The sequence below is a fragment of the Macrotis lagotis genome, chromosome X (genome assembly GCF_037893015.1).
Source record: "Macrotis lagotis isolate mMagLag1 chromosome X, bilby.v1.9.chrom.fasta, whole genome shotgun sequence".
NCBI lineage: Eukaryota > Metazoa > Chordata > Mammalia > Peramelemorphia > Peramelidae > Macrotis > Macrotis lagotis.
In genome coordinates this window covers 148,308,117-148,335,422 of record NC_133666.1, presented here as the reverse complement: position 1 = coordinate 148,335,422, position 27,306 = coordinate 148,308,117, and the positions used below count along the sequence as shown (strand labels likewise).

The 27,306-nt window shown below is 33.5% G+C and overlaps 1 protein-coding gene across 7 annotated transcripts in view; it reads right to left on the bottom strand.

The window, feature by feature from the left end:
• TRPM6 (transient receptor potential cation channel subfamily M member 6) overlaps positions 1 to 27,306 on the bottom strand; it is a 225,809-nt gene that overhangs the window by 142,554 nt on the left and 55,949 nt on the right. For all 7 annotated transcript variants that reach the window (XR_012472393.1, XM_074206652.1, XM_074206650.1 and 4 more), the window contains 3 exons: positions 17,628 to 17,707; positions 13,812 to 13,850; positions 2,913 to 3,093 (listed from right to left, as the gene is read on the bottom strand). Coding sequence is in view for 6 of the 7 variants with exons in the window: in XM_074206650.1 (XP_074062751.1) it covers positions 2,913 to 3,093; positions 13,812 to 13,850; positions 17,628 to 17,707 (300 nt within the window). In the remaining variant the exon portion in view is untranslated. The remainder of the gene's footprint in view (positions 1 to 2,912; positions 3,094 to 13,811; positions 13,851 to 17,627; positions 17,708 to 27,306) is intronic.

The window sequence follows — 27,306 nt, the reverse complement described above, 5'->3', positions numbered from 1 at the left end:
ATAGTATCAGAACACAGACTGAAACACATTTTTTTTCTCACTTTATTTCTCATGAGGGTCTATAATTTGGGGGGGGGCATTATGTTTGTTCTTAAACAAGAGTATTTTAGTAATGTATAAAAAAAATCACCTGTACAAAAGTATTCATAGCAGCTCTGTTTGTGGTAGTAAAGAATTGGAAATTAAATGTCCAATTGGGGAATGGCTTAGCAAACTATGGTATTTGTATGTAAAGGAACACTATTGTTCTATTGGAAGCCAGGAGGGTGGGAATTCAGGTAAGCCTGGAAAGATTTGCATGGACTGATGCTGAGCAAGATGAGCAGAATCAGAGGAACATTGTGCACCCTAGCAGCAACATAGAGTTGATGACCAACCCTGATGGACTTGCTCATTCCATTAGTGCAACAATCAGGCACAATACTTTATTTTTCTTCCTTAAGGACATGATTTCTCTCTCATCACATTCAACTTATATCAGTGTATATCATGGAAACAATTTAAAGACTAACAGACTGCCTTCTGTGGAGGGTGGGGGAAAGGAAAGCAAGATTAGGAGAAAAATTGTAAAAAATTAAAAATTAAAAAAAGAAATAAAAATTAAAAAAAGAAAAAAGACTCTTTGAGCTTAAGAGAACATATAATGTGACTCCAATAATGAGGTTTTAAAACTATGTTTTAATTCACTCTTTTATCTTAGTTCATTTCTTAATTCATTTTTGATAGGTCCTTCCTGCTAATCAACAAGCTATTTTACCTTTGAGCAAATTTTTCTTCAATGTCAATTCTTTATACTATTGGGGTGCCCTAAATTATTGAATTATTAATCTCAAAGACCAACATTTATTTTAAAATATTTTCTAGGAAATTGAAATTCCATTCTTTTCTCTCTACCATCCCTCTTGTTCCTGGATTCTTTAGCTAATACAGGTATTTTTGGCTGTTTGTAAATCATAGACCTCTTTGGCAACTCAGTGAAGCCTCCAGGCCTTGGAAGAGTGGTTTTAAATAGTAAAAAAGCAAACAATAAACTTCTTCTAAAAGCTAGTAAAAATAAAGATGTGATTTTTTTTCCCATAGAAGTTTACAGATCACCTGAAAACTGTCTATGGGCCCCATGTTAAGAATCTTTGCTTTAATTTAATGGTTGAATGAAGTAACCTCTAGCTTGCAACTCTTGCAGAATTATAACCAATGTACAGGACCCATCTTTCCCCTCAACACTTTGTGCCCTAATCACCTGAGGGAACTACACCTAGGGAAATAGGATCTACAGGAAAGAAATTCCTCTTCTGATTAGATTGATTATAATTAATTCTAATGAAAAGCTTCTCATACTTAAAACTTTTGCCTTCTCTCTAATCAACAAAGACCAACTTCCTGCAGCCCAAATTCCTGTAACCAACACCTGCCCAAGCAAAAATTATTTTCCCCTTTGATCTTTCCTCTCTTTCCTAATGTGCTCTATGGGACCACCTCTCCCAAATACTGTAATATTAACAAATTCCCCTTCAGTCACTAAAGCTTCCATTTGCAGTCCTTCATGCTCCTTGTACTAACTACAATTTGACTTTCTCTTGAAGATACTATATTACTTGCCAGTGACTGTCCAATATTGATAACTTTTTCTTAGGACTATATAAATTTAGTACTTTAGAAGAGACCTTAGAGATTATCACAGGTCACATTCATGACCTAGAAAAGACCTAAGCTTAAAAAAGACAATGGTCTCCCCTGCATCCAGGGCCATCTCCAGGTGTCCTTGTTCACTGGACATAGACAGCTCCGGAGGGAAAAAGTAAGTCAGTAATTTTATACAACTCCCCTCCTTTACTTCTCTGATGTCAGGATCTTCTCCAAAAATGAAGGACAGATAAGAGACCTTCAAGTCCAACCCCTCATTTTGCAGATAAGGAAACTGAAATACAGAAAAGATTTTACTTTTTATTTTTACAACTACCTACTTCCAATGACTTTTTTTCTTTATGTAATAGGTTTGTTGTTGTTTCTTGTTTTTATTTGCCCAGGATCACATAGTTAGTGTCTGAAATGGGATCTGAACTCAGTCCTTCCTGATGGTCATATCTACTACAAAATAGTGTCTCATTCATGTCCTCCCACTCAAATAAAACTATACAGTCCCCCAACAAATTTTCCTAGATATTCTTTGCTGTACCTCATGTTATATTTATCTGTATACATGCAATCCCCTTAGAAAAATATAATTTCCTTAAGAGCAGAAACTCTATCACCTTTCTTCTTTGTATTTTTAGCACCTAGAAGCATGCAGTGCATGTTTAATAAATGATCATTGGACAGGATTAGAAATGACCATAAATTTTAAAATTTTAAATTTAGCTACTACTATATTCTTCTACAGAATATTTCCTGTAGATCTTTCAAAAAAAGATCATTTGTCATCCAATCAAGCGAGTGCAAGGAATTATTTCTTTTATTGTCTAAACAAAAGCATCTAGTCATGGGGCAAGGAGATATATATACTCTTTTCAATTCACATCTGGGATACCTCACTGCCTTTTAATAAAAAAGAGGAAATTTTGCTCATTACCATATCAGAGACTGATTACATTTTTTTTTTTTGGTTTTTGCAAGGCAAATGGTGTTAAGCGGCTTGCCCAAGGCCACACAGCTAGGTCATTATTAAGTGTTTGAGACCGAATTTGAACCCAAGTACTCCTGACTCCAGGACCAGTGTTTTATCCACTGCACCACCTAGCCGCCCCTCCATTAATTACATTTGAAGTAGGATAGATAGCATCTTTAAACAAAGCCTTCTAAGGATCTACCCTTAACTATTCTTTTTTACAATTAACCTTTCTCCTCTCGAATAAGAACTAAAATAAGGTTATTGTTAGTTAAAGTTGACTAGAATCTTAGTATTATTAACAAACCTTGGCATGGTAGGTATGTTCTCCATCCTGGAAGTTAATAGTGCCAAAGGTATCAGTAGGACTTTTTTTTGTATGTTTTTCCACAGACCATTCCTCCTCTTCTTGGCCCCCGGTAGCTGAAGAGAAAGCCCAATGATATGCCATACCATGATGGTCTCCAATCAAACGTCCACAATAGCACCTAAAATTAAAGCAAATTAAGTATTATAATTAATGTAAGATACTATGCAAGTTTTCCACATTTTTGCCTATATTTTATGGCTAATTCACACTGAATATTGACACAATCAACCACCTAGTGTTCTGCCATTAACTAGCCCTCTGATCCCAAAACCAAATCATTTAACTTCTGAGGACCTGTTTCCTGAACTGTAAAATGAAAGCATTAGCCTAGAGTAACTTCCAAGGTTCCACAGCAGTCGAAAACTCAGTGACTCCTAAGGCTTAAATTGATAGTCCACCTTCATTGTTTTATAAGTACTAAATCTTGATTAATACAAGAAGTATTCACTCATAGTAGACAACAGAAAAACAAGCCTGATAGACTAAATAAATAAGGGGACAGACTAAATCAGAAGAATAAATAATAAAGAATTAAGGATCCTGATCTAGCTAGTTCTAATGCTAGAATTAAAGTCATGAAGGATAATGAATAGTCCATAAAAAGGGCACAATATGCATACTTTTGCATTATTAAAAAATATACAACCAGGAAGAAATTTGTTATTGTTCCTCAGACATGTCTAACACTTTGTGATCCCAACACAGGGACCAGCTGTCCATGGGGTTTTTTGCAAAGCTACTAGAGTGGTTTGCCAAGTCTTTAAGTGACTTGTCCAAGGTCACAAGCTAGTAAGCATCTGAGGTCAGATTCTGGTCTTTCTGTCTCCAGGTCCAGTGCTCTTATCCCCTGCACCACTTAATTGCCCAGAAAGAAATTAAGAAAAATTAAATTACAATTGTGGAAAATGAAAAGCTTGCCCAAGCAAGTCTATCTATATTTATGGGGGGAGGGGTATTTTGTTTACTTGTAAACAAGAATATTTTATTAATGTAAAAAAAAGTTTGTACAAAATGAGAACAAAAAATAAATTTAAAAAATAAAAATAAATAAATAAATAAAAAGAAAATGGAAAGCTAAAGAGTGTGGATATGAAGGAGAAAAACATGAAAGAATTTATATTAAATAAGTCTCCAAATAGCACTAAGAAGACCACTAAGTCAAAGGAAAGAGCAAATAAGTTATGGCCACTTTGAACTTTGAATACTGATTTAAAATTAAAATCAATGATACATAATTAAAAACTAAGGGAATTTTGTGGTTTAAAATTTTGTTTTTCTAGAAACCTGATTTGCCAAGACATAAAAACCAAGTAGGATAACCTTAAAGCAAGCCACTTAAGTCACTTGCTTCAGGTTCTTCCAATTAAACTATGGGGATAATAATAGCAATTATCTCATAAGGTTGTGAGAATCAAATGAGTAATATCTATAAAAGCACTTATCACAGAGTCTGGCACTTATTTCCCTTTTCCCTCTTCATCATTAATGGATTAATAGTTACTCATTGGTAGGTCTCTCTAGAGACAAGATAAGCTGGTCAAATTTGATCGTGACAAAATTAAGCATAATAATTAACAAAATCAAGACCCAGAAAAATTTCCATGGGATGAAATGGCAGATCAGAGATAAAAAAAAAATAGAATGAAACAATGGCAATAAATAAAAAAATTTTCCTTCGGATAAAAAAATCATCTTTACAAATGTGAGTAGATGGAATTTTTAAAATTCTGCATAAAAGATAAGGGGCTTTTAGTGGACTGTATGTTCAGTGGGAATAAATAGTGTGACATAGTAACCAAGGAAGTTAATATAATTTTTTTGAAGCTATTATAATCTTCTTTTAAAATTTAAGGCAATGTTAAGTATCTGAAGTCGCATTTGAACTCTGATCCTCCTGACTCCAGGACCACTGCTCTATCCACTGCCCCACCTAGCTGCTCCAGTCAATATAATCTTAAGCATCATCAAGAGAGACACAAGGTCCAGAACTAGAGAGGTTCTGATTTATTTTGTGTTTGACTCCCTACATCTGGAATACTATTTCTATTTCTAGACCCATTATTTTATGAAAAATGTAGATACATTAAAGTATTTACTAAAGGGGATAACAGAAGGGGAAACCTAGAGAACATGCCATCCACGGTAAATTCAAAGAATGGAGGGTATTTAGTCTGGGGGGCGGGGTAAGAGGTGGGGAATTATTGGAAGGAAACATGAAAACACTGTTAAAACATTCCAAGGACTATTAGTTAAAAGGGGAAGTATTAATAATTAATAAATATTTTGCTTGTATTTATTTTTTTAATTATTAAAATAATTAATAACTAATATAATTGTACTTTATAATCTGAAAGAGTTTTATATTTCTTAGTTCATTTAATCCTCACAACTCCAAAAAGTAGATATTATTAGTATTCTCACTACTAAAATGGAAAAAATGAAGCAAAGGTTAAATGACTTTCCCAGGATCACATAGCTAGTAAGTGACTGAGGTTGGATTTGATCTCAGGTCTGCTGGACTCCAAGTTCCATGCTCTTTTGACTGTACCATTTAGTCTCTGTTCTGATTTTCTCTAGAAAGGAATTAACATTAAGCAATGATTAAAAGTAACAGAGACATAATAAAGAACTTCCTAACAGTAAAACTATCCAAAAGTAAAATGGTGGGGGACGGCTAGGTGGCACAGTGGATAGAGCACCAGCCCTGGAGTCAGGAGGACTTGAGTTCAAATCCAGCCTCAGACATTTAATAATTACCTAGCTGTGTGGTTTTGGGCAAACCACTTAACCCCATTGCCTTGCAAAAACTAAAAAAAAAAAAAAGTCAAATGGGCATCTTTTGTCAGTGGTAAAAATCAACAAAATTGAGTAATTTGTGATGATAATTTCATTCTTCAAAAGGTAGAAAAGGTGAATAAGGGGAACTAACTCTGCCAATGGAATTAGCTGCCAATGTAGAATTGATAACAAAATTAGAACTAATTAAGGATTGATGTCCACCCCACATTTTAAGGTAAGATTTCAAGGAGTACAAATTAAGGACAGGTAGGATTTCAAAACAGGATAGGAGCTATCAAGAACAAGATAATAGCAGATAACAGAATAAGACAGAACTACTCAGCCCTATTTTGCTTTTGTTTTTTTCTTCCAAAGATAATAAATTTAAGATTAGATTGAAAAGGATAAAAGAAAAATGACTAACCAGGCATGAAAATACAAACACCAATGGCTAAATGAAGAAAGAAGAGAAGCTATCTAAAGTGATCAACATGGAAACTCAAAGAATTAAGAAATAAATTTAAGTAAATTTAAATAATTTAAATTAATTTGAGTGAAATTTAAATTTAAGTAAATAATTTAATAAATTTTATTTAAATAAAGTTAAGAAATAGCAAGGGCAGATAAATGGTGCTAAGAATGACATCAGTTGGGGTAATCTTTTAAGAGACTAGTCCAGAACAAGAAAGCTTACAATGACCTGAGATTTGGGAAGAATGTTACAAAAAATTTAGTTAGCCATGTTGGGGTCAAGAGAAAGATGGCTACTGTGCTCCAGGTGTACTCTGCTAAAGATTGCTGCCTGAGGACTGTTTACTCAATATTATAGTCACCTCCTATTTTGTTTCTGGTTTGTTTTTCTCTTAGGAAGGAAATAAACATTTAATAAGTGTCCACTATGTGCTAAGCTCTTTATAAATATTGTCTCATTTGAGTCTCACAACAACCCTGAGTGATAGGTGCTATTATCTCCATTTTGTAGATGAAGAAACTGAGATAGGCAGTATTAAGTGACTTGCCCATGTTCACATAACCAGTGAGTGTTTGGAGTCAAATCTGAATTCAGATCTTATTGATTCCAGGTCCAGCACTCTATTCTCTTTGCATTCAGTTCCCTCTTCTATCAAGGAGAATGGTCTTCAGATTGGAAAATATTAAACAAACAAGAAAATTCAAAGGGAATTGTAATGAAATATAAGAAAAGATAGAGCTTAACTCTCCTAAAGCAGTTTTTAAAAAAAACACTGGAAGAAATCTATCTCAGGGTTCTGCAGATACTTAGCAAATGTGACTCCCAAGTGGTTATTTATGAGAAATGGTGGAGAAAGTCAGAGGTCAAAAGCAAGCAGATGGTTTCATGATGAGAGAGAGAGAGAGAGAGAGAGAGAGAGAGAGAGAGAGAGAGAGAGAGAGAGAAGAAAGAAAGAAAAGAAAAAGGAAGGAAGGAGGAAGGAAGGAAGGAAGGAAGGAAGGAAGGAAGGAAGGAAGGAAGGAAGGAAGGAAGGAAGGAAGGTTTTTAAAACTATTTTAGTCCATTAAGCTTAACTTTAATATCTGGCAAAATTTTACTTTAGAAAATTTCAAAAAAGGGATTAAAAAAAAATCTTTCTCATATTCACTCTTAGTAGTAATTACCTGCACTTGTTTATAGCTTCTTGAGTCTGACTTAGAAAGGGAAGTGATGATTACCACAAACCAGTGGAGATTCAACAAGAACAAGTCCCTTTAGTCTAACTTCATTTCCTCTTCTGCCATTCACAAAATTTTTTGATTAGAAGAATGCCATATGCATTTTATTTATTTTTATATGAAGATAAATAGGTATTAAAAAAAATGTCTAACTTTCCTAAGTTCAAGTTCCTAGGTCAACAGCTTGAAAGAAATGGAATATATGAGGAGCAGCTACTGGCACAGAGGACAGGTCCTGGAGTCAGGAGGACCTAAGTTCAAATTTGACCTCAGACACTTGATAATCACCTAGCTGTGTGAACTTGGGCAAGGTCATCAAACTTTGAAAGATAACAGTTAAAGGGAAAGATGACAACTTGACAAAAATTGGGGAAATAATTTTTTTAAGTGGACACAAGAGTGGCATCTTCAAACCAGAGGCCAGTGAAACTAAATTTAATATCTTGTAAAATTCTAGGATATATTACTAAAATATGGTTAGTTTACCTGTATTAAAGAAGTGGTGATGCCCAAGAGTCAGCATGGTTTAATCCTTAATAGGTAATGAAGATTAGAAACAATTAGCATCAAATTCTTTTTTATTATTTTTTTTTTAGGTTTTTGCAAGGCAAATGGGGTTAAGTGGCTTGCCCAAGACCACACAGCTAGGTGATTATCAAGTGTCTGAGGTCAGATTTGAACTCAGGTCCTCCTGACTCCAGGGCCAGTGCTCTATCCACGGTGCCACCTAGCTGCCCCAGAATCAAATTCTTTAATTTAAATGTTTTTCTTTCTCACATTTGAGAGTTTAATGGAGTGACGGAAGGAAAAAGACTGTGATATAAAAACAAGCTATCAATAAAACATTTTTAAAATAAAGATCAAATATTCAATATCAATATCAAACTAGCTTCATTTTCTTTTCTGATAAGGTTACTAGATCAAGAAAATGCTATAGATATACTTTTCATGGTCTTTGGCAAAATTTTGTCAGGGTCTTTCATATCATTCTTACAGATAAAATGACAAGATAATCTAGTTTGATAGATTCAGAACTAAATGAATGACAAAAATGCAAAAAGTAGCCCTTGATGGTTCAGAATCAACTTGGAAGAAATTTTCAAGTGAAGTGTCCTCTTAGATTTGAATTAATCCTATGCTATTTCTCCAAAACATTTTTCAACAAAATGCTTTCTACCATCAGAGAGAGACCTAATGAATTCTAAGTAAAGATTGAAGCATAATTTTCCACTTTATTTTCTTGCTTTTTTTGGAAACACGGCTAATATGGAAATGTTTTTCATGCTTTCACATAATTCATATCACATTGTTTGTCTTTTCAGTAGGTGGAGAAAGGCTAAAGGGAAAAAGGGAATGTGGAATTCGATATAAAAAACATGTTAAAAATAAATAGACTTTTTCAAAATATATGTGACATGTTCATCCAATTTGCAGATAACAGAGACAGAATCCAAAAATATCCCCTTGGCAAAAAATATATATGTCCAAAAGCCATTCCCCAATAGATAAAAGGTCAAAAGATATGAACAGAATTCTCAAATTAAGAATCCAGACTACTAGCAATCATATAAAAATGCTTGAAATCTTCAGTGATGAAAATAAAAATAAAAATAAATCTGAAGTTTCACACCACACCCAATAGTGGAAAAGATGACAAAAGGAAATAATCTCTGTTAGAAAGGTTATACAATGACAAGCAAACCAATATACTATTGGTGGAACTGGTAAATTAGTTGGTGAATTAATACATGTTTCCTTTCTGGAAAACAATTTGAAATTACCAATGAAAATGACTAAAATGACTATACCCCATGACATAAAGATCATATTGCAAGGTCTATGTTCCCAAGAAAGTCACTGAAGAAAAGACTCTGTATACACCAAAATGTTAACAGTAATATTTTTTGTTACATCAAAGAATTATAAACATATAAACTATATTCATTGATAGGAGAATGCCTATGTAAAATGTAGTACATGTAATAGAAAATTATTCTTGCTATAGGAAATGTTGAACATAATTAATACAGAGAAGTATGGAAAGATCTATATGAATTAAGTCAAAGTGAAGTAAACAGAACCAAGGAAACAATATATACAATAGCTACAATATAAACAGAAAGAACAAACACAAAATATTCAAAAACTGATGAAAATAAAGAAAAAATTGCATTCCAAAGAAAAAAATAGAAGACTTTTCTTTCAGAGGTCTGAATTCATGAATGTAAAATATTTCATCTAAAATCAAAAGAAACATAGATGGCAGATAGACAGACAAGACAGATAGATTTATTGAATTTGCTGAATTCTTTTTTTCCTCTTTTATTCCAAATTCTTTGTTATAAGGTATGGAACTCTGGAAAAAAATAAAGGAAGAAGTGTAAGCAACCTAAGTGCTAAAGACATCAATAAAAATATTTTTGAAAGGGAGATAAACTTCTAGATGGCATGAATTTCCTTGTGGTTTTTCCTATTTGAATTCCCTGGTGCCTGGTTCCATGCTTCCCAAATACAAAATGCTTAAGAAATAAGATCAATTTTAATAACATTAAATGTAAAATTATCACTTGGATCAAAAAAAACTAACCAGTAGAATGAGATGAGAGAAGTTCATCTACACAGCAGTATCATTTTCATTGCATTTATTTAGCACTTTAAATTTTAAGTGCTTTCTATATGTTACCTCATTTGATCCTTATAAAAACCCTGTGAAGTAGATACTGTTATCCTAATTTTACCACTGAGGAAGCTAACACTAGGAGAAGTGTAAGTGAAGTGTCCTGAGACAGAAAGCAAGTATATATCTGAGACAGAATTTGAAAGACTTCAGTCTTCTTGGCTCCAAACCCAGTACTCTATCCTCTATGATTTCTGAGAAAGATCTGGAGGGAATTTAGTAGATTTCAAGTATGATAAAGTAGTCCCCACCAGTCCCTCCCCACCTCCTCCCTGTGCAAAAAAGAAAACAAACCCTAATATGATGTTATGACTGTATTAAGGTAAGCAAAATGTCCAAAACTAAAGAAATGATTGCTCTACCATGTTCTTCCCTAATCAAATCATATCTAGAGTACTATGTTCAATTGTCTAGTACTCTAATATTGGAATGGAGAAAAAATGAGAGAATTCTAAAGAGACCATTATCTTGTCACAGAAACACTATTTGAAGGAACCTGGAACTGTTAGATCTAATCAAAAGACTTAAGAGAGACATGAGAGAACTTTCTTCAAGAATTTGAAGAGATTTAAGAGATTTTCCTCATTATTCTTGGCAGAATTTGTGCACCATGTGAAAGTTACAGAGTAACTCCAATTTAAGCTTGATGAAGGAAAAACACCTTAACTATTTGAAGGCAGTGATTGTCCCTTACTTCAAAAAACACCTAGATGACCACTTGTTGGGTATTTTGTAGAAGAAAAAGATTGTTCAGGAAAAAGATAAGATGATCTCTGACATCCCTTTTAGCTCTGAGATTCTTTTTTATTTTGTCTTTTAGCAAAGCAATTGACAAATTTACACTTAGTTACAATTAGGTTTGAAATGGTTCAATGATCAGATCTAAAGAATGGTGATTAATGGATTGATGGTAAAATTGAGAACTATTTTAATTTGAGTGCCACAATGATTTATCCTTGTTCTTATTTTCTATTTTTTTCAACGTGGCATACATAACCTGCTTATCAGATTTGCTAAAAACCACAGATCTAAAATTAATAGTTAAAAAGTCAGATGACAGAATTAGAATTCAAAAGGTTTCATGGGACTGAATCTAATGAGATTAAATTTAATAATGATAAATTCATATGCATAACACTGTAAAAACAACTTTGAAAATCTTAAGAACTATGATCAATATATTGACCATTCTAGAGAACTGATGATGAAATATACTATCTCCCTTCTGAATGGAAAGATCTAGCACATATAACATTAAATACACACACACACACACACACACACACACACACACATATATGCATATCAATAGACATAAAAGTTGTGTACATCCTAGTCGAAATTGTTTTGCTTGAATGTGTACATTTGTTACAAGAAATTTATTTTTCTCCTTTTTTTCAATAAGGTAAGGGGGATGGAAGGGTGAGAAAAATAGATTTCTATTCATTAATTTTCTTTTTAATTAAGAGATTTGGGATAGGATACTATATATGTGGGAATGTTGGATGCACTTTCAGATGAAGCCACACTGTTAGTTTTGTGTAATTGTTTTACTTTGTTAGAAGAGAATTCTCATGCCAAATAGGTTAGGAGAAAAAAGGAATAATGTCATACTCTTTTAATTTCCATTTTCTTCCCTTCCATAAGTCTAGGTGATACATTCCCTTTCCCAAATTCCTCTTGTTAGTCCTAGCCTGTGGATATTTTATCCTCAAAAATGTTAACATAAAAACCATTAACAGTGGTATAATACATATATTAATTTTAAATAATGCCCAGAACGTGAGAAGTGACATTTTCCCATTATTAGAGAAGAAAGAAGTACAGAAAGTCTCTGTCCTGTTCCCCTCACCCCCAAAGAAAATACTTCCAAGAAGATCTAGAAAATGTATCAAACAGAATGACAAAATCAAACCAAATCCTGGTCAGGAAATTCAGGGGGAAAAAATCACAATGAATGATTTTTGAAAGACCTAAAAACATTGATCAGCATAATAATCAAACAGGATACTAGAAGACTAATGATGAAACATACTACTCTTATCATTGGGCAGTTAGGTGACATAATGTATAGAGCACTGGTCTTAGAATCAGAAAGACTTATGTTCATAAGTTTAAATCAAGTCCTAGACTCTTACTAGCTTGTGTCCCTGGGTGAATCAGTCACTTAATCCTATTTGCTTTACTTCTTCATCTGTAAAATGAACTGGAGAAACTGTATCTTTGCCGAAAAAAAAAGAGACAAAATGGGGTCACAAAGATTGAATACAACAAAAAAATAACTTCCTCATTATAGAAAATGGAACTTAAGAATATAAAATGAGTCTCTTCTTTTTGGCAATGGCCAAATGAAGAAATTTGTTTTTCAGCTAACATGGAAATATGTTTTGCAAGACTTCATATGTTTATTGGACATTATGTTGCTTCCCTTATCAATAGATGGGGGAGGAGATGGTTGGTGTAGGAGAATTTAACCAAAAAAATTTAATTTAAAAAAATTAAATAAATATGTAGGTTTGTAATAAGGAGTTTGTTTTTCTTCCTTTTTCACTGGGAAGGAAGGAAAATAGGCAGATTTTCGACCAAAAAAAATTTAATTTATAAAATTTTAAGAAGACAAATTAGTAATAACATTAGAAAACTTTGTAAGGATTTTTTCTTCTCTGTGTAATTTAAGCTATAGTTCAAACAAATAGTTTTATGTTTTAAAATTTTCTCATTATTCAAATAGATTTTTTAAATGGTACATGGCAAATCTGATTTTTTAAAAAAGAAATCTATAAATAGAGGAATCTTTTAAGGAAGTTTATTGTTGGCCATTCATACTTATCCAATTCTTTATCTGAACAATGCTTTACTCTGACTAGGCTTTATGCCCAAAACCTTTATGCCCAAAAGCATACTACTGGGGCAGCTAGGTGACACAATGAATAGAGCACCGGCCCTGGAGTCAGGAGGGTTCAAATTCAGCCTCAGACACATAATAATTTCCTTGTTGTGTGACCTTAAGTAAGTCACTTAACCCCATTACCTTGCAAATTTTTTTAATACACATAAGAAAACACATTTTTTTAAAAAGCACACTACTTCATCAGCAAGTAAGATGATATTACTCACACAATGACTGTTTGTTAAACACTTGTTGTTGTTCGGTCATTTTTTAGTCATTTTCAACTCTGTGATCCCATTTGGAGTTTTCTTGGCAAAGATTCTGGAATGGTTTGTCATTTCCTTCCCCAGGTCATTTTTACAGATGAGGAAACTGAGGTAAATAGGATTAAGGGACTTGCCCAGAGTCACACAGCTAGAAAGAATCTTCTGACACCAGACCTGGAGCTTTATCCACTACACCAGGGCTGCCTGACCTTATTTTAAAAGTTTTCATTGAAACAATAGACAATATACTTTGACTTCCAATTTTAGTGAAATGTGCAGTAGCTGGCTTCATTTACTAAAGCATTTAATAAACCCACAGGCAAGTGGCACACAATCACAATGAGCACCTCATGCAGCCCATGGGCTAACTAGCTGCCCACTAAACACTTACTATCATAGGAACAAGTTAAAATAACTTACACCAATTCACATAGTGATTCTTTTTTTCTTTTCTTTTCTTAATTTCTTTTATTTTATTTTTATTATAATTAAGTAATATTATTATTATTATTTTATTTCTTTTATTTTAATCTTACCTTATTAAATTTTGACAAACTTGGCATTCTGCAGTGCATCTAAAAAACAGATTAATAGAGATTAATTTATCGATAAATTTTAAAAACAATGCAACTTTCAGATAGATAGATATGTTATTTTCTGAGGAATACACAGTAAACTCTCTATCTTATATTCTAGTTAATAGTATCATCACAACTATCACCTATCTTCAGAGGATAAGAATACAAGAAAACATCACACTACAGTTCAACTGAAAAATCACATATCCCCTCCCCACCCCGAGTTTACTTGAGTTAGGTTGCAATTCTTAGCTTTGCCTAGGATTTTAAATAAAGAAGTCTTGACTACCAAAGAACTGTAGCCAAGAAAAATGCCATACACCAGAGATTAAATATAAGGGACTACAGTTTATTCAGAAATCTTTGTCTAAGTTCTATATGGCTATCTGCCTAACTTTTTAAATATTTGTCCTTTCAATCTCAACCAAAAGATGAAGAAAAGAAAGAATAACCATGAGAGGCATCTTGATGAAGTGGAAAGATATGGGATAGGGTTTCAAAACCCCCACCCCTCATTCTGCTACATTTTTTCCATGACCTTGGCAAGTCATTTCCTCTCACTGAATCTCAATTTCTTTATTTTCAAGATGAATAGGTTTAACTGGGTGACCACAAAGGACAATCATATGATTTTTTTTCAAGGAAATGGGGTTAAGTGACTTGCCCAAGGTCACACAGCTAGGTTAATTATTAAGTGTCTGAGGCTGGATTTGAACTCAGGTCCTCCTGACTCTGGGGTTTGTGCTCCATCCACTATGCCACCTAGTCACTCCAACAATTATATGATCTTACAAAAATGAAATCATTTAGATTTTTCTCCTTGTTATCAGGTATGAATAGGTTTGTTGAAGAAGTCAAAATTAATATCAAAAATAATAAGTAACATTTATCAGTGTTTACTGTTTATCAGACACTGTGCTAAGTGCTTTACAATTTTTATTTCATTTGATCCTCACAACAATATAATTATTAACAGGATATACTATTAAATCAGCAGCAGCAGCAGCAGCAGTAGTAGTAGTAGTAGTAGTAGTAGTAGTAGTAGTGGTGGTGGTGGTGGTGGTGGTAAGATGAGGAAACTGAAAAAAACAAGGGTTAAATGACTTGCCCAGGGTCACACAGTTAGCAAATATCTGAGTTCACATTTGACTCCAAGTCCGGTGCTCTATTCACTGTATCTATTGTATCCTAAATCCTCCAAAAAAGCAAAGCTTCAGATTATATCTAGATTTCATTTACCATGCCTTATCATTAAGTTGACTTATTACTGTTAGGTTTAAAAGTTTAGGTAAGAAGAGTATTAGTTAACTGATTTATGTTTTGTGGGATTGTTTTTGTTATTCAGTTGTTTCAGTCACATCTGAGTCTTCATATCCCTAATTGAAATTTTCTTGGCAAAGATTCTGGAGTAGTTTGTCATCCCCAACTCTAGTTCCTTTTATAGTTGAGAAAACTTAGGCAAATGGGGTTAAGTGATTTGCTTGGATAATACAACTAGTAAGTATCTGAGGCCAGATTTGAATCAGGTTTTCCTGTCTCCAGATCAGAAAATCATATTTTTAAGCTCCAAATATTGTTGTTCTATTTCTTGTGTCTGTGTTTTTGTGGGAGAAAAAAAAGTTAATTAACCTTTTCATAAAAACTGCAACCTATACTGAACCACGCATGCAACTGATTATAATACTTTCTGAGCTGAAGCTGTATAATTTGCTTCATTTTAAATCTTTTCTATAAACTAAAGTTTCTATGATGGCAATCTCACATTTTATAAGAGAAAGAGCCACAAAACTTCAATCTGTTTTTCATAATTGTAAGCATCCCATAAACTGGGGAAGGAAAGGAGTTACCTTGGAATTTGGCAAACATTTTTGGAGACCAAGTAAAATGAACTTCCTGTCACTTTTTTAGTCAGAATTAAAACTCAGGTAGGGTGTGACCAGTAAACAAATTACTAAGAAGACACCCTCCACTATCTACTCAAAATGATAAGAAAAAGTTCTATTTGCAAAGAACCACAGCAATTTAAAACTCGGAACAATGGAATACCTGCACAAAAAGCCAAATGAATTTAAAAATGTAGTGGTAATCAAAGATAAAACACTGAACTGTCCTCTCTACCTGCTGTTTTGGGATTTTTTTTAAGAAAAAATGAAATTTTTTCCCTAATTTTTCAAGAAACAACAGCCCTGTTTGTCTATTCAAACCTCATAGTCTCCTAGATGTTGACATTCCATCCCCCAATACTAAGTGATTGTCTATTTGAGTTTGATAATGTTGTTTAGTCATTTTCAGTTGTGACCCCATTTGGGGTTTTCTTGACAAAGATACTAGTATGGTTTGCAATGTCTTTCTCTAGCTCAGTTTACAGTTGAGGAAACTGAGCAAATGTTAAGTGATTCACACAACTAGAGGCTAGATATTAATTCAGAAAGATAAATCTTCCTGACTTCAGGCTCAATGCTCTATCTACTGTACAATCTACCTGAATTTCTGCCTTATTTTAAGATTCAAATCAATTTCTACCTTCTATAGGAAATCTTTCCTAGTTCCCCTCCCAGGTCTTTCTCTCTGAAATTATCTTACATTTACACTGTCGATATTTTGTATGTACACCGCTATTGTATGTTGTCTCCTATATTAGCATATAAGTTACCTGAAGTCAAGGCTGATGTTTTTGACTTTCTTTGTAGCCCCAATACTTGGCATTGTCCCTGGCAGATAGTGAACACTTAATAAATTCTTGTTGACTGACACCTACTACCAATTGTCATGTCTAATGAATAAAAATTGTCAAAATAAGCACAAATCAGTCATTTATTCTGTACAGACAAAGAATTGTGAAAAGGAAGTTAAAAGTAAAATGAAGACTCTCTGGGATTATCTGTATTTATATCTGCCATTCACAATGATAATAAACTGTGACTGAAAGTATTTGACAATAAGTCTTTTAATGTACTTTCACTTTAAAAATAAAAGCAACTATGATAAGACTAATTAATAGATACAATATTTACCAGTTTTAAGAAATGAATTATTTGTCCCTCCCTGACCATCACTCACACATTCACACAACACATACACACACACACCTACTTTTCTTTGACCTAATCTCTGAATTTTGCTATCAAGTAAAACCTGGGCAACATTTTAGAGAGTAAAGCCCCTTCTCTGTTTTCTCCATTTAAAAAAAAAAATATTAGGATGAGAATAAGATTTGAAGACATAGTAGGGATTTGTTGTTCAATCATTTCAATTGTGTCTCAACTCTTCATGATCCCATTTGGGGTTCTCTTGGTAAACATACTGGAGTGGTTTCTTCTTCAGCTTATTTTACAGATACGGAAACTGAGGCAAATGAGTTTAAGTAACTTGCCCAAGTTCACATAGCCAGTAAGTTCTAAGGCCACATTTGAACTCAGGTCCAGTGCTTTATTCACTATTCCACCTCACTGTTTCAATAGCATGAATAGCTTCTGATTACTAGGGGAGAAAAGTAGAATTGAGATAAAGACAGATTCAAGTGTCTAGAAGAAAAATATACAAGAGATAATTCAATTTATTTTCATTGAACCACCTTATGATAAAATAAAGTACACTATTTTATAAGTAGAAAATGACTCTACTTATAAAATTTCAAATATATTCCTTCCCAGCTAAATTCTCCAGAAATATTTCTGAAACCTCAAAATATGCATACTGATTTTTCAAATGAGTCTTCATATTTGCTTTGTTTGGGTTCTCAACATATCAACATTATATATTAAAATATGATACCTGTGAGGATCTTTTGAGCTGGGTATAATTCGAGTACATTCTCTTTTGTCGAAGACTCCTTCAATCCAGGACTTCTGAGACTAAAGAGAAAAGGAACTATCAGATTCATTCTATGAGAGTGAAAATGCAATGTGGTATCAATGGATCAGAAAAGAAAAAAATCCTGAAATATCTTGAACCACATCAACAACAGTTAAAATACTAGGTCAATGATGATCAACTTTAATGGACTTGCTCACTCCATCAATGCAATAATCAGGGACAATTTTAGAGCACCTGCAACAGAGAATACCATCTGTACCCAGAGAAAGAATTGTGGAGTTTAAACAAAGACCAAAGTCTATTACCTTGAATTCTTTTTTTTTAAAGTGTCTTATGTACTACATAATTTTGCTATCTCTAATATTTTATTTTCACCTCAAGGATATGACTTCTCTCCTAACACATTCAATTTTAATCAATGTATAGCATGGAAACAATGTAAAGATTATCAGACTGCCTTCTGTGAAAAGATGGGGGGAGGGAATGGAGGGTGAAGGAAAAATTGTAAAATTCAAAACCTTACAGAAAATGATGAGTAGAAACTAGTATTGTATATTAAGTGGAAAACAAATAAAATGTCAATAAAAAAATAAAATAAAAATAAAATAAATTACCAAGTCAAACCACTGAATAATAAATATGTAATGGGTTTCTACAACATTTAAAGTAAACAGCACCAACTGGTTTCTGTTAACTGGTACATGGTTGTTAAACCAGATGAAAATCTAACAGTATTCACCTAATTCATTGTGCATAGTTACCTGTAGAAAGACAAGTACTTTAATATACTTCTGGTAATTAATATAAGTTAATATAATGAGTTTATATGAGTTAATATAACCAATCAGATAAACATTTGAAATTGTGAAATAAAAGGTACAAAACAGTTCATATCTTTTCACCTAGAGATTCCACTAATGAGTGAGTTACTGAAAGAAATCAAGGCATCTGTACCATCAATGGGCCAATTATCTGAATCTGGGAGCCATCCCTCCCCATTTAGACTTGCACCAAACACTGACCAATAGCCACAGGAGTAGTTTACATAGTTCATAAACTCTGTAGATTTTCAACTACAGATTTTTAGAACAAAGTTACAATTAATAAAATAAAATAAAAAACACAAGGAAGTAAATTCCAGACCAAGAAAAGTTCTGAAAAGGCTAGATATATTTGGGAGTAGATATTTAAAAATAATGGTAATTACCTGGATCCTGAGATGGTCCAAAGGAGATAATGAAAACAAGGAAAACCATACACATGTAGAAACATCCATAAGAGCAACACTATCTGTGACAACAAATTGTTGCAAACAGATTTTAAATGACCAACAATTGGGGAGTGGCTAAATGATGTAAAAGATTCTATGGAAGAAATAGTAAATAAGAAGATCAAAGAAACATCAAGAAATATGCAGGAAGTGATGAAAAGTGAAGAAACCAGAGCCAAAACAATAAATTCAATGCAAATAAAGATAATGCAAAGAGGCAACAACCCTGCTCAACAGCTGCTCAGTGTTGACGTGCAACAATGGACAATGTCAGTGGCAGACTACCAAAAGCAAAACACATTCTTCTCCATCAACAATGATTAAACTGTTAAAGTGGTACAAAGTGACATTCATTCCATTAGATGGTTCTCCATAAATGTGCTTAAGCAATATATTTTGTGAGAATGGTGGACTGAGTGTTGAATAGGATGTATCTTGTATCAAAACAAAAGGAATTAATAAACAGAATTTTAAAAAGATAATTGAACAAATGTTTCACATGATTGCACATGTATAACCTGTATCAGATTATTTACTATTTTAGGGAGGGGAAAAGGAAGGAGGAAAGGATAAAATTTGGAACTCAAAACTTTTTTTAAAAGGATATTTAAAAACTTTTTATAATTAGGTGGAAAATAAAATATTTTTAAATATATATTAATTGAGGAGTGATTTCACCTTGATTGATGAGAACTCTTTGTCACAAGCTACACAAAGTATATAAAGAAATAAGAGCAGTTTTACACCCTGAAACACACTCTTATAGAGCTTATTTGGATATGGAGTTCTTATTAGACTGCAAAGTTGCTAAGTCATAAAATTATATATTGACAAAGAATTTTCTAGAAAGCTTAGAAGAGTGTAGCAAGTAGGAAAAGGCAACAAAAATTAATAAAATTCAATGATGTCTAAATAAAATATATGTGTGAGGGTGGCTAGGTGGCACAGTGGATAGAGCACCGGCCCTGGAGTCAGGAGTACCTGGGTTCAAATCTGGTCTCAGGCACTTAATAATTACCTAGCTGTGTGGCCTTGGACAAGCCACTTAACCCCATTTGCCTTGCAAAAATGTAAAAAAATAAAATAAAATATAAAATAAAATAAAATATATGTGTGAAAATGTGTGTATAATATATACAATACAGACATATGTAAATACAGAGAAAGAGAAGATCCCCTATCCCAAATGGTTTGGAGGAAAGCATTTACTAACTTCATTATTCATTCATTCATTTATTCCTTCATTCTTTCGTTAGTTTTCACAAGAGTCAGAGGTCAGCTATGTTAAAAGATCTTTTAATTTGGTTCATGTAATTCATACAAGGAAAAAATTATAGTCTTCAGTTTAAACACTCCAGATTAAAATTTGGAATGGGAGGAGCACAACCAGAGAGACCTCCAGAGTCCTGGCAAAAGGAAATAGAAGTCAAGGGGAAGAGGAAGAAGAGAAAGGAAATTCCTATATTCTCAAGAGATCTTTTTCCTTTCAATCTTGGCACAAGTATCGTCTGCTGATCCTAAGTGAATACATACATACAAATATATATATATATATATATATATATATATATATATATATATATATATATATATATATATATATATATATATATATATATATATATATATAGAATGCATTTGGATCCTTCACCCTCTCTGTATTAGGGTTTATCATTAACTCAGATGTTAATAATGTAGTGGGGTGGGGTTATTGAAAAAGGGTAGGGGGATGGCTTGGTGGTGTAGTGGATAGAGCACTGGCCCTGGAGTCAGGAGTACCTGAGTTCAAATACAGCCTCAGACACTTAATAATTACCTAGCTGTGTGGCCTTGGGCAAGTCACTTAACCCCATTTGCCTTGCCTAAAAAAAAAAGAAAAAGGGTAGGGTTCTTTATCTTTCATTCTCAAAGAAGACCATGACATCAGGGAGGTGATGCCATGACAAGCATGTGAATTAGGTTTGGGGTGGGCAGGGGGGCACTGTGCTAAATCACCAGCTTCATTTTTTCCTCCAGAGTCATCTGGATCCAATGGCCAGATACGAATCAGGATGACCAGAGATGGCCCCTGGATGCAAGGCAATCAAGATTAAGTGACTTACCCAAGGTCACACAGCTAATAAGTGGCAAGTGTCTGATGCTGGATTTGAATTCCTGTCCTCCTGACTCCAAGGCTACTGCTCTATCCACTGTGCCACCTCACTACCCTGGAGAGGGTTCTGATTTAAGTACATCTGATTAGTTTCTTATTTCTGCAGGCAGAGTGCTACTAGAGATAAATTTGGAAAGGCCTAGTTGTATAATCAAGAGGCATGGAAGTTTCCAAAACACAAAAAGGGCAAGATGGAACAGGAAACACGGTAATATTCAGTGCAAAAGTTGTCTGATGTACTACAGACATTCTTCCTGTATCCATCCCCCACCCCCACCCCAAAAAAGAGGTTTTCTATATTAGCATAGTTCATTACCCAGCAAGTCTACTCTCAGTCACAAAGAATAAGCATACATTAGATGTAAATTTTGCAATCTGAATGTGCCCCATCATTGAAATCAATCTGTAGATCAATTGATGAGTGTTTATTAGGTGACTACTACAATCTAAGCAGGATGGGATCAGCTGGAATCCCAGAATAGCATCCCATATTACAATTTGTATTCTCCATGAAAATGCATACATTTGGTATTCAATTTTCTTTTAGGTCCTTCTCCAACTGTAGATGAATTTTCTCTGTTTGAGACAAAGTGATTGTAAATAAAGGGAAGCCACATCTGGATTAGGAGTTAAACCTGTCAGATTTGACCTTTTTTAGGTCTTTAGTGTTTCAAAAATATTACAAATACCCAATCTGGTCTACTTGATCCAACAGCAAGACCCAAGGAAAAAAGTTTTTAAATGCCAATTAATTAAGAAATAAAGCTTATGATGGGCATGCTTATTTCATCAGTGCAATAATCAGGGACAATTTGGGGCTGTCTGCAATGGAGAATACCATCTATATCCAGATAAAGAATCATGGAGTTTGAACAAAGTTCAAGGACTATTCCCTTTAATTTAGGGGAAAAATTGCTATCTTATTGTCTGATCTTATTATCTTATACTTTGTTTCTTCTCTTTCTTCTCTCTCTCATCATACTCAATTTAGATCAATGCACAACATGGAAACAATGTAAAGACTGTCAAATTGCTTTCTGTGGTGGGGGAGGGAAGTGAGACTGGGGGAGATTGTAAAATTCAAAATAAATAAAATCTTTAATAATAAAAAAAGAAATAAAGCTTATAAAAATAAGTCTCTAATTTTTCAAGTAGGTACTAATGAACAGTATTCATGACATGTAACATTTAACACTGCTCCCTGCAGAAAAACATAAAATACCCAAGAAATACAGGATATTTTTAAGCATGCTTTTGTAGTTGCTGAATTCTCCCCCTTTTTTAAAAGGGAGTATCAGTAAAAAAAAATTTTAAAAAGACTTCTTTTAAGTAGCCCATTTCTTGCCAGAAGAAGAAATTGTTAATAACTGGAAATGATGCTTTCTCAAAATAGGAATTTAATATTATATCATTCATAGGTTTGGACCAGAGATCCCACTATGGTATTTATTCCCTGAAGAAGTTAAACAATCAATATTCTGTCTTTGGATCATCACAGTGTATGGCATACAATAGGTACCTAATAATTTTTGATTGAGTAGAAAAAGAAAAGACCTGTACAAAAAGTTATATAGCAACACAATTTGTAACAGCAAAATATTTTAAAACAAACTACGTATCCCATGATTAGAGAACAGCTGAAGAAACTGAGTATGACTTGAATCGACTCTAGTGTTCTAAGGAATTATGAGTATGCAGAATTCTAAGGAACATGGAATGACCAACATGAAGTGATACAGAATGGGAGGAAAAAAACCAATCCAAAAGACCACACACTGACTGACTACCACTACAGAAATGCAGGCAACATTTAATAACAATTAGTATCAGGTCAAATACATTAAAAAATGTTGACATAAATTGCTCAGATGAAAGTACACACGCTTTCCTGTAACAGTCAACTAGGAAAATAAAAGCTTGTATGCACGATCAATAGCATTCACTCTTTTAAGTGGTTTTCCTTTATAATTCTCAGGAATTAGACTTTAAAGGTGATTGTGAGTTTTTAGGGGGCAGGTCCACTGTGTCAAAACCTAAATGTATCAATTAATATCAATTCTTTTAAAAAGAATAAATATGATAATCAAGACTTTATTAAGTATTACCCATCTTCATGGAGACCCTGAAGCATTTTGAACAGGACTAAGTAATATATAAATACACATATACATGTGTATATATAAGTATATATATATATACATATGTATATATAAATATATATATATATGGAATCTTGTAAGAAAAATTACAAAAAGCTACACCAGTGAAGTGGGAAGGTCTTTATTGTGACAGTTCTATATAGATTTCAAGTAAATGGATCTCCTTTTCTCCTCATCAAATATACTTTAAGGCAGTACCAACCCATGGTAAATAAACACAGTCAGAATGCAGGAAAGACTACAAAGACAATTCTGTTGTTGTTGATTTTTTTCCCTTTTCATTCAAAAGCTTTGGTTTAGACCAAAATTGCTCTGAAGTTAAAACATCAGTTTGGTGGAAAGGAAGGGAGTGGAGAGGTAGGAAGTAGAAAGAAAGGAAGGAAAACAGCATGATATAATGAAAAGACTATTGTAGTTGGAGTCCGAAGGTCTAGGATAGGTTCAAGTTGGTAAAACTCACAGAGCCTCACTTCACTTATCTAGGTACTTTGTTATTTTAAAGAAATCAGGAGTGAAAGGAAACAGTAGAAATAACTCTTTGAGAAATATGGAAGGAGGGAACTAGGACAGACATTTGAAGAAAAGAAAGGTTTGGGTTATCATTTGAGTTGTTTGTTTTCAGGTCAGGGAGATTTCACATCTTTAGAGACCCCAGTATATCATTTAAATAGGCAATGGAGGAGGAAGAATGATTGATAAGTCAATATTTCCAAAGAAGATGGAGAGATAGAGTCAAGAAAAGAAGAAGATGACCTTTAAAAAGAAGTGTCCTCCATGAGAAGTTCTTGGTCAAGACTCAAAGGATACATTTTAAGGGGTCCTGAACTTGTAACTGAATATTCTGATAAAAATATTTCAATATAATTGGTTCCCTTTGAAATCCTAGTATTTTATTGAAATTTAAAAACATTACTCTAAAAAAGGGTTCATAGATCCTTTTGGTAATCAGGTGAAGCCCATCCATACACACACACACACACACACACACACACATGCGCATGTATAAAAGCATGCATATACACAGTTTAAGAACGCCTCTCCTAAACCAATGGCTCTTGAACTTAAAAAAAAAAATTTCTTATGACAGAGTATCCTCCCCTGTGAGGAAGAGAGGCTCCAAAATATTTAAGATAACAACAAAAATGGGATTCTGAACCATATAGTCAGATCTCTAAACCTGGGCCTCTCCTTCTGTCTCTTCTCTTACTTCTTCTGTCTCTTCTTACTTTACTTCCCCAGGACTTGATCTCAAAGAAAATTTAAGCCTCTTTAGATAGAACTACTACTGTGACCTTTCCTAACCCCAAGCAAGGAAAACTAGAGCTAGATATGGCATAGGTGATTTCTCATTACATGAAGCAGAAACTAAACACACACTTTTAAAACTTCTGGTCCAGCCAGAAGGGGAAAAAAGGTTAGGTGAAACAAAAACAGAGTTAATGGGTGAAGAAGTAGAAAAAGAGAGAGTTAACATTATAGCCCCAAACTTTTTAGGACAGACAACAGATTTCAGAGCCAGAAGAGATCTTAAAGATCACCTAGCCTAATGCATTCATTTTTACAAATGAAACTGAGATTTGGGGAAAATGACTTGCCCAACATCAAAAAGGCAGTAATTGAAAGAATCAGAATTCAAACCTAAGTCCCTTGATTCCAAGTCTTTCCATCATTGTGTCTCCATACCAGCTTGAATAAAATTGTTTCCTAATACCTAGGTAAGGGCTTCTTATTATGATGAGAATAAAATGGCAACAAGGAGAAACAGAGACAATAATCTACCTCTATAATGGTTTGGGGAAGAGAAGCAGGAAATTAGATTCCAAAAGTGAGGTAGGAATTTTCCTAACCTAGCTTGGAAGATTATAAACAATGCTTTCTATTATTTCAACCACAGTATCCCCAAAGATATGCATGTGTGCCTTTGCTTCTCCTTTATTGCTGGTATACGACTGAGGTATCAGGGATAGAGATTAGACCTGTGATTTTAATATTATAAGAAATTAATAGGGGAATCTCCATCTACCAAATGTAAATTGGCAACTTCTCTACAAGTTAGAATTGCCTAAGTTAAACAGGCTACCAAAAATCACAAATTCAAAATGACAAATGAAGAAAAGTGAGCATTTTCTGTTGTTGAGTCTCTTTCAGAAAGCACCCTCAGACCCCTGCTCATGTTCTACAAACTACCTGCAGCAAAACTTCTGGATCAGATTAAAATGTACTGGGAAATGTTAAGCAAAAGAAATAAAGATACCAATACAACATAGATAATGTTAATATGTGGTTTTCCAAGTCAATATACACCCTGTAGGGATCTCTTTCTATTTGTGTTTGATACCAGGTCTCCAGGATACCAAGAATCTAGTGTTATATTGACCCAGGCAATTGGAATTGTTTTATTTTTTTAATTTTATTTTATCTCACTGGGGTCAAAGGGGATTGAAGAGAGAGGTAATAATATGGGACTAAGAGGTACCACTGATATAGATCAAGATATGAAGTTGATAGATGGAAACTTTCTAGATACTTCTTACCATTGGAAAGGTTTGTGTCCCTTGGACTGGAGTCAGTCTTAAAAAAAAAAATCTCTACTCCTGTTCTCTATGGCTAACCCTTCAAAATGGTTATATTATTGATGCAATAGTCAGTCAACAAACATTAATTAGGTACCTAGAATGTGCCAGACACTGTCCTAAGTACCATGGGTACAAAAGAAAAACAAAAAAAGACAGTTTCTGTTCTCAAGATGTTTATTGTCTATTGGGGAAGACAACTATGTATGCAATATACACTAAGGAAAGGCACTGAGGAGAATAGATTTGCCCAAGATTGCACAACTAGGTAATTATTAAGTGTCTGAGGCCAGATTTGGACCCAGGTCCTCCTGCCTCCAAGGCTGGTGCTCTATCCACTATGCCACCTAGTTGCCCCGCTTCCCAATTATATTTTAATCTGGTTCAGGCTTTGCAATCTGAAAGTTATATGTTTGACAACTCTGCATTAGTGTACTAAGCTTTCCATTTATATCCAAAGTTATTAAACACAGAAGCTATTATGTATTATCAAATATGCATAAAATCAGGGCAGTTAGATGGCGCAGTGGATAGAATACTGGCCCTGGAGTCAGGAAGAACTGAGTTCAAATCCAACCTCAGATATAATAATTGCCTAGCTGTGTGACCTTGGGCAAATCACTTAACCCCATTGCCTTAAATAAATAAAATTTTTTTAAAATATGTGTAAAATCAAATTTCTTTTCAGCTTCATTTTGACTATAACAGTGGAATCAATTAGCAACATTTGTTAGCAATTAACCTTGTCAGCCCAGATCAATGATGAAAAAAAACCCGATGGCTCACTTTCTCTTTAGAAGACTGGACTATGGTGAACACTAGGAAATGTTTTTGACAGAAAATAGATTTAAGTAAGCATCTTATATCATATTAATCTAAATCTAAAAAGATACACCATCAAAAATTAAGAGGAAAAACAGAAGGCTGTGTCTTTAATGTACATGGATGGGCAAGAATAATGAACTTCACAAAGTAATAAAGACAAAATAGACTATTTCAATCATCTAAAATTTAAAAGTTTTACATAAATAGAATAAATATAACTGGAATTAAAAGAAAAGTATGATTAGGAAAAGTCTTTACATTAAACAATTCTGATAAAAGTCAAGATCTCTAAAATCTATGATGGCTACTAATCTATAATATGTTAGTAGCTAGGATTTATATAATGCTGTAAGATTTATAAAAATAAGGTATAAAGTATAGATAATTTTCTGCACAACAACCTTAGGGGTACAGGACATTATTATTCCCATTTTACAGATGAAGAAACTGAGGCTAAGCTCAGTTAAGTGACAGTCATACAACCAATTAGTATCTGAGGTAGGATTTGAGTTCAAGTCTTCCAGATTTTAAGTCTAGCACTGTATCTTCTATATCACCTAGCCAGAGAGGGTATAAACAAGTGCTTTTCAAAAGAAAAAATACAAAATACAAGCTGAAAAAAATGGTTCAAAACAACCATTAACAGAGAAATATTCAT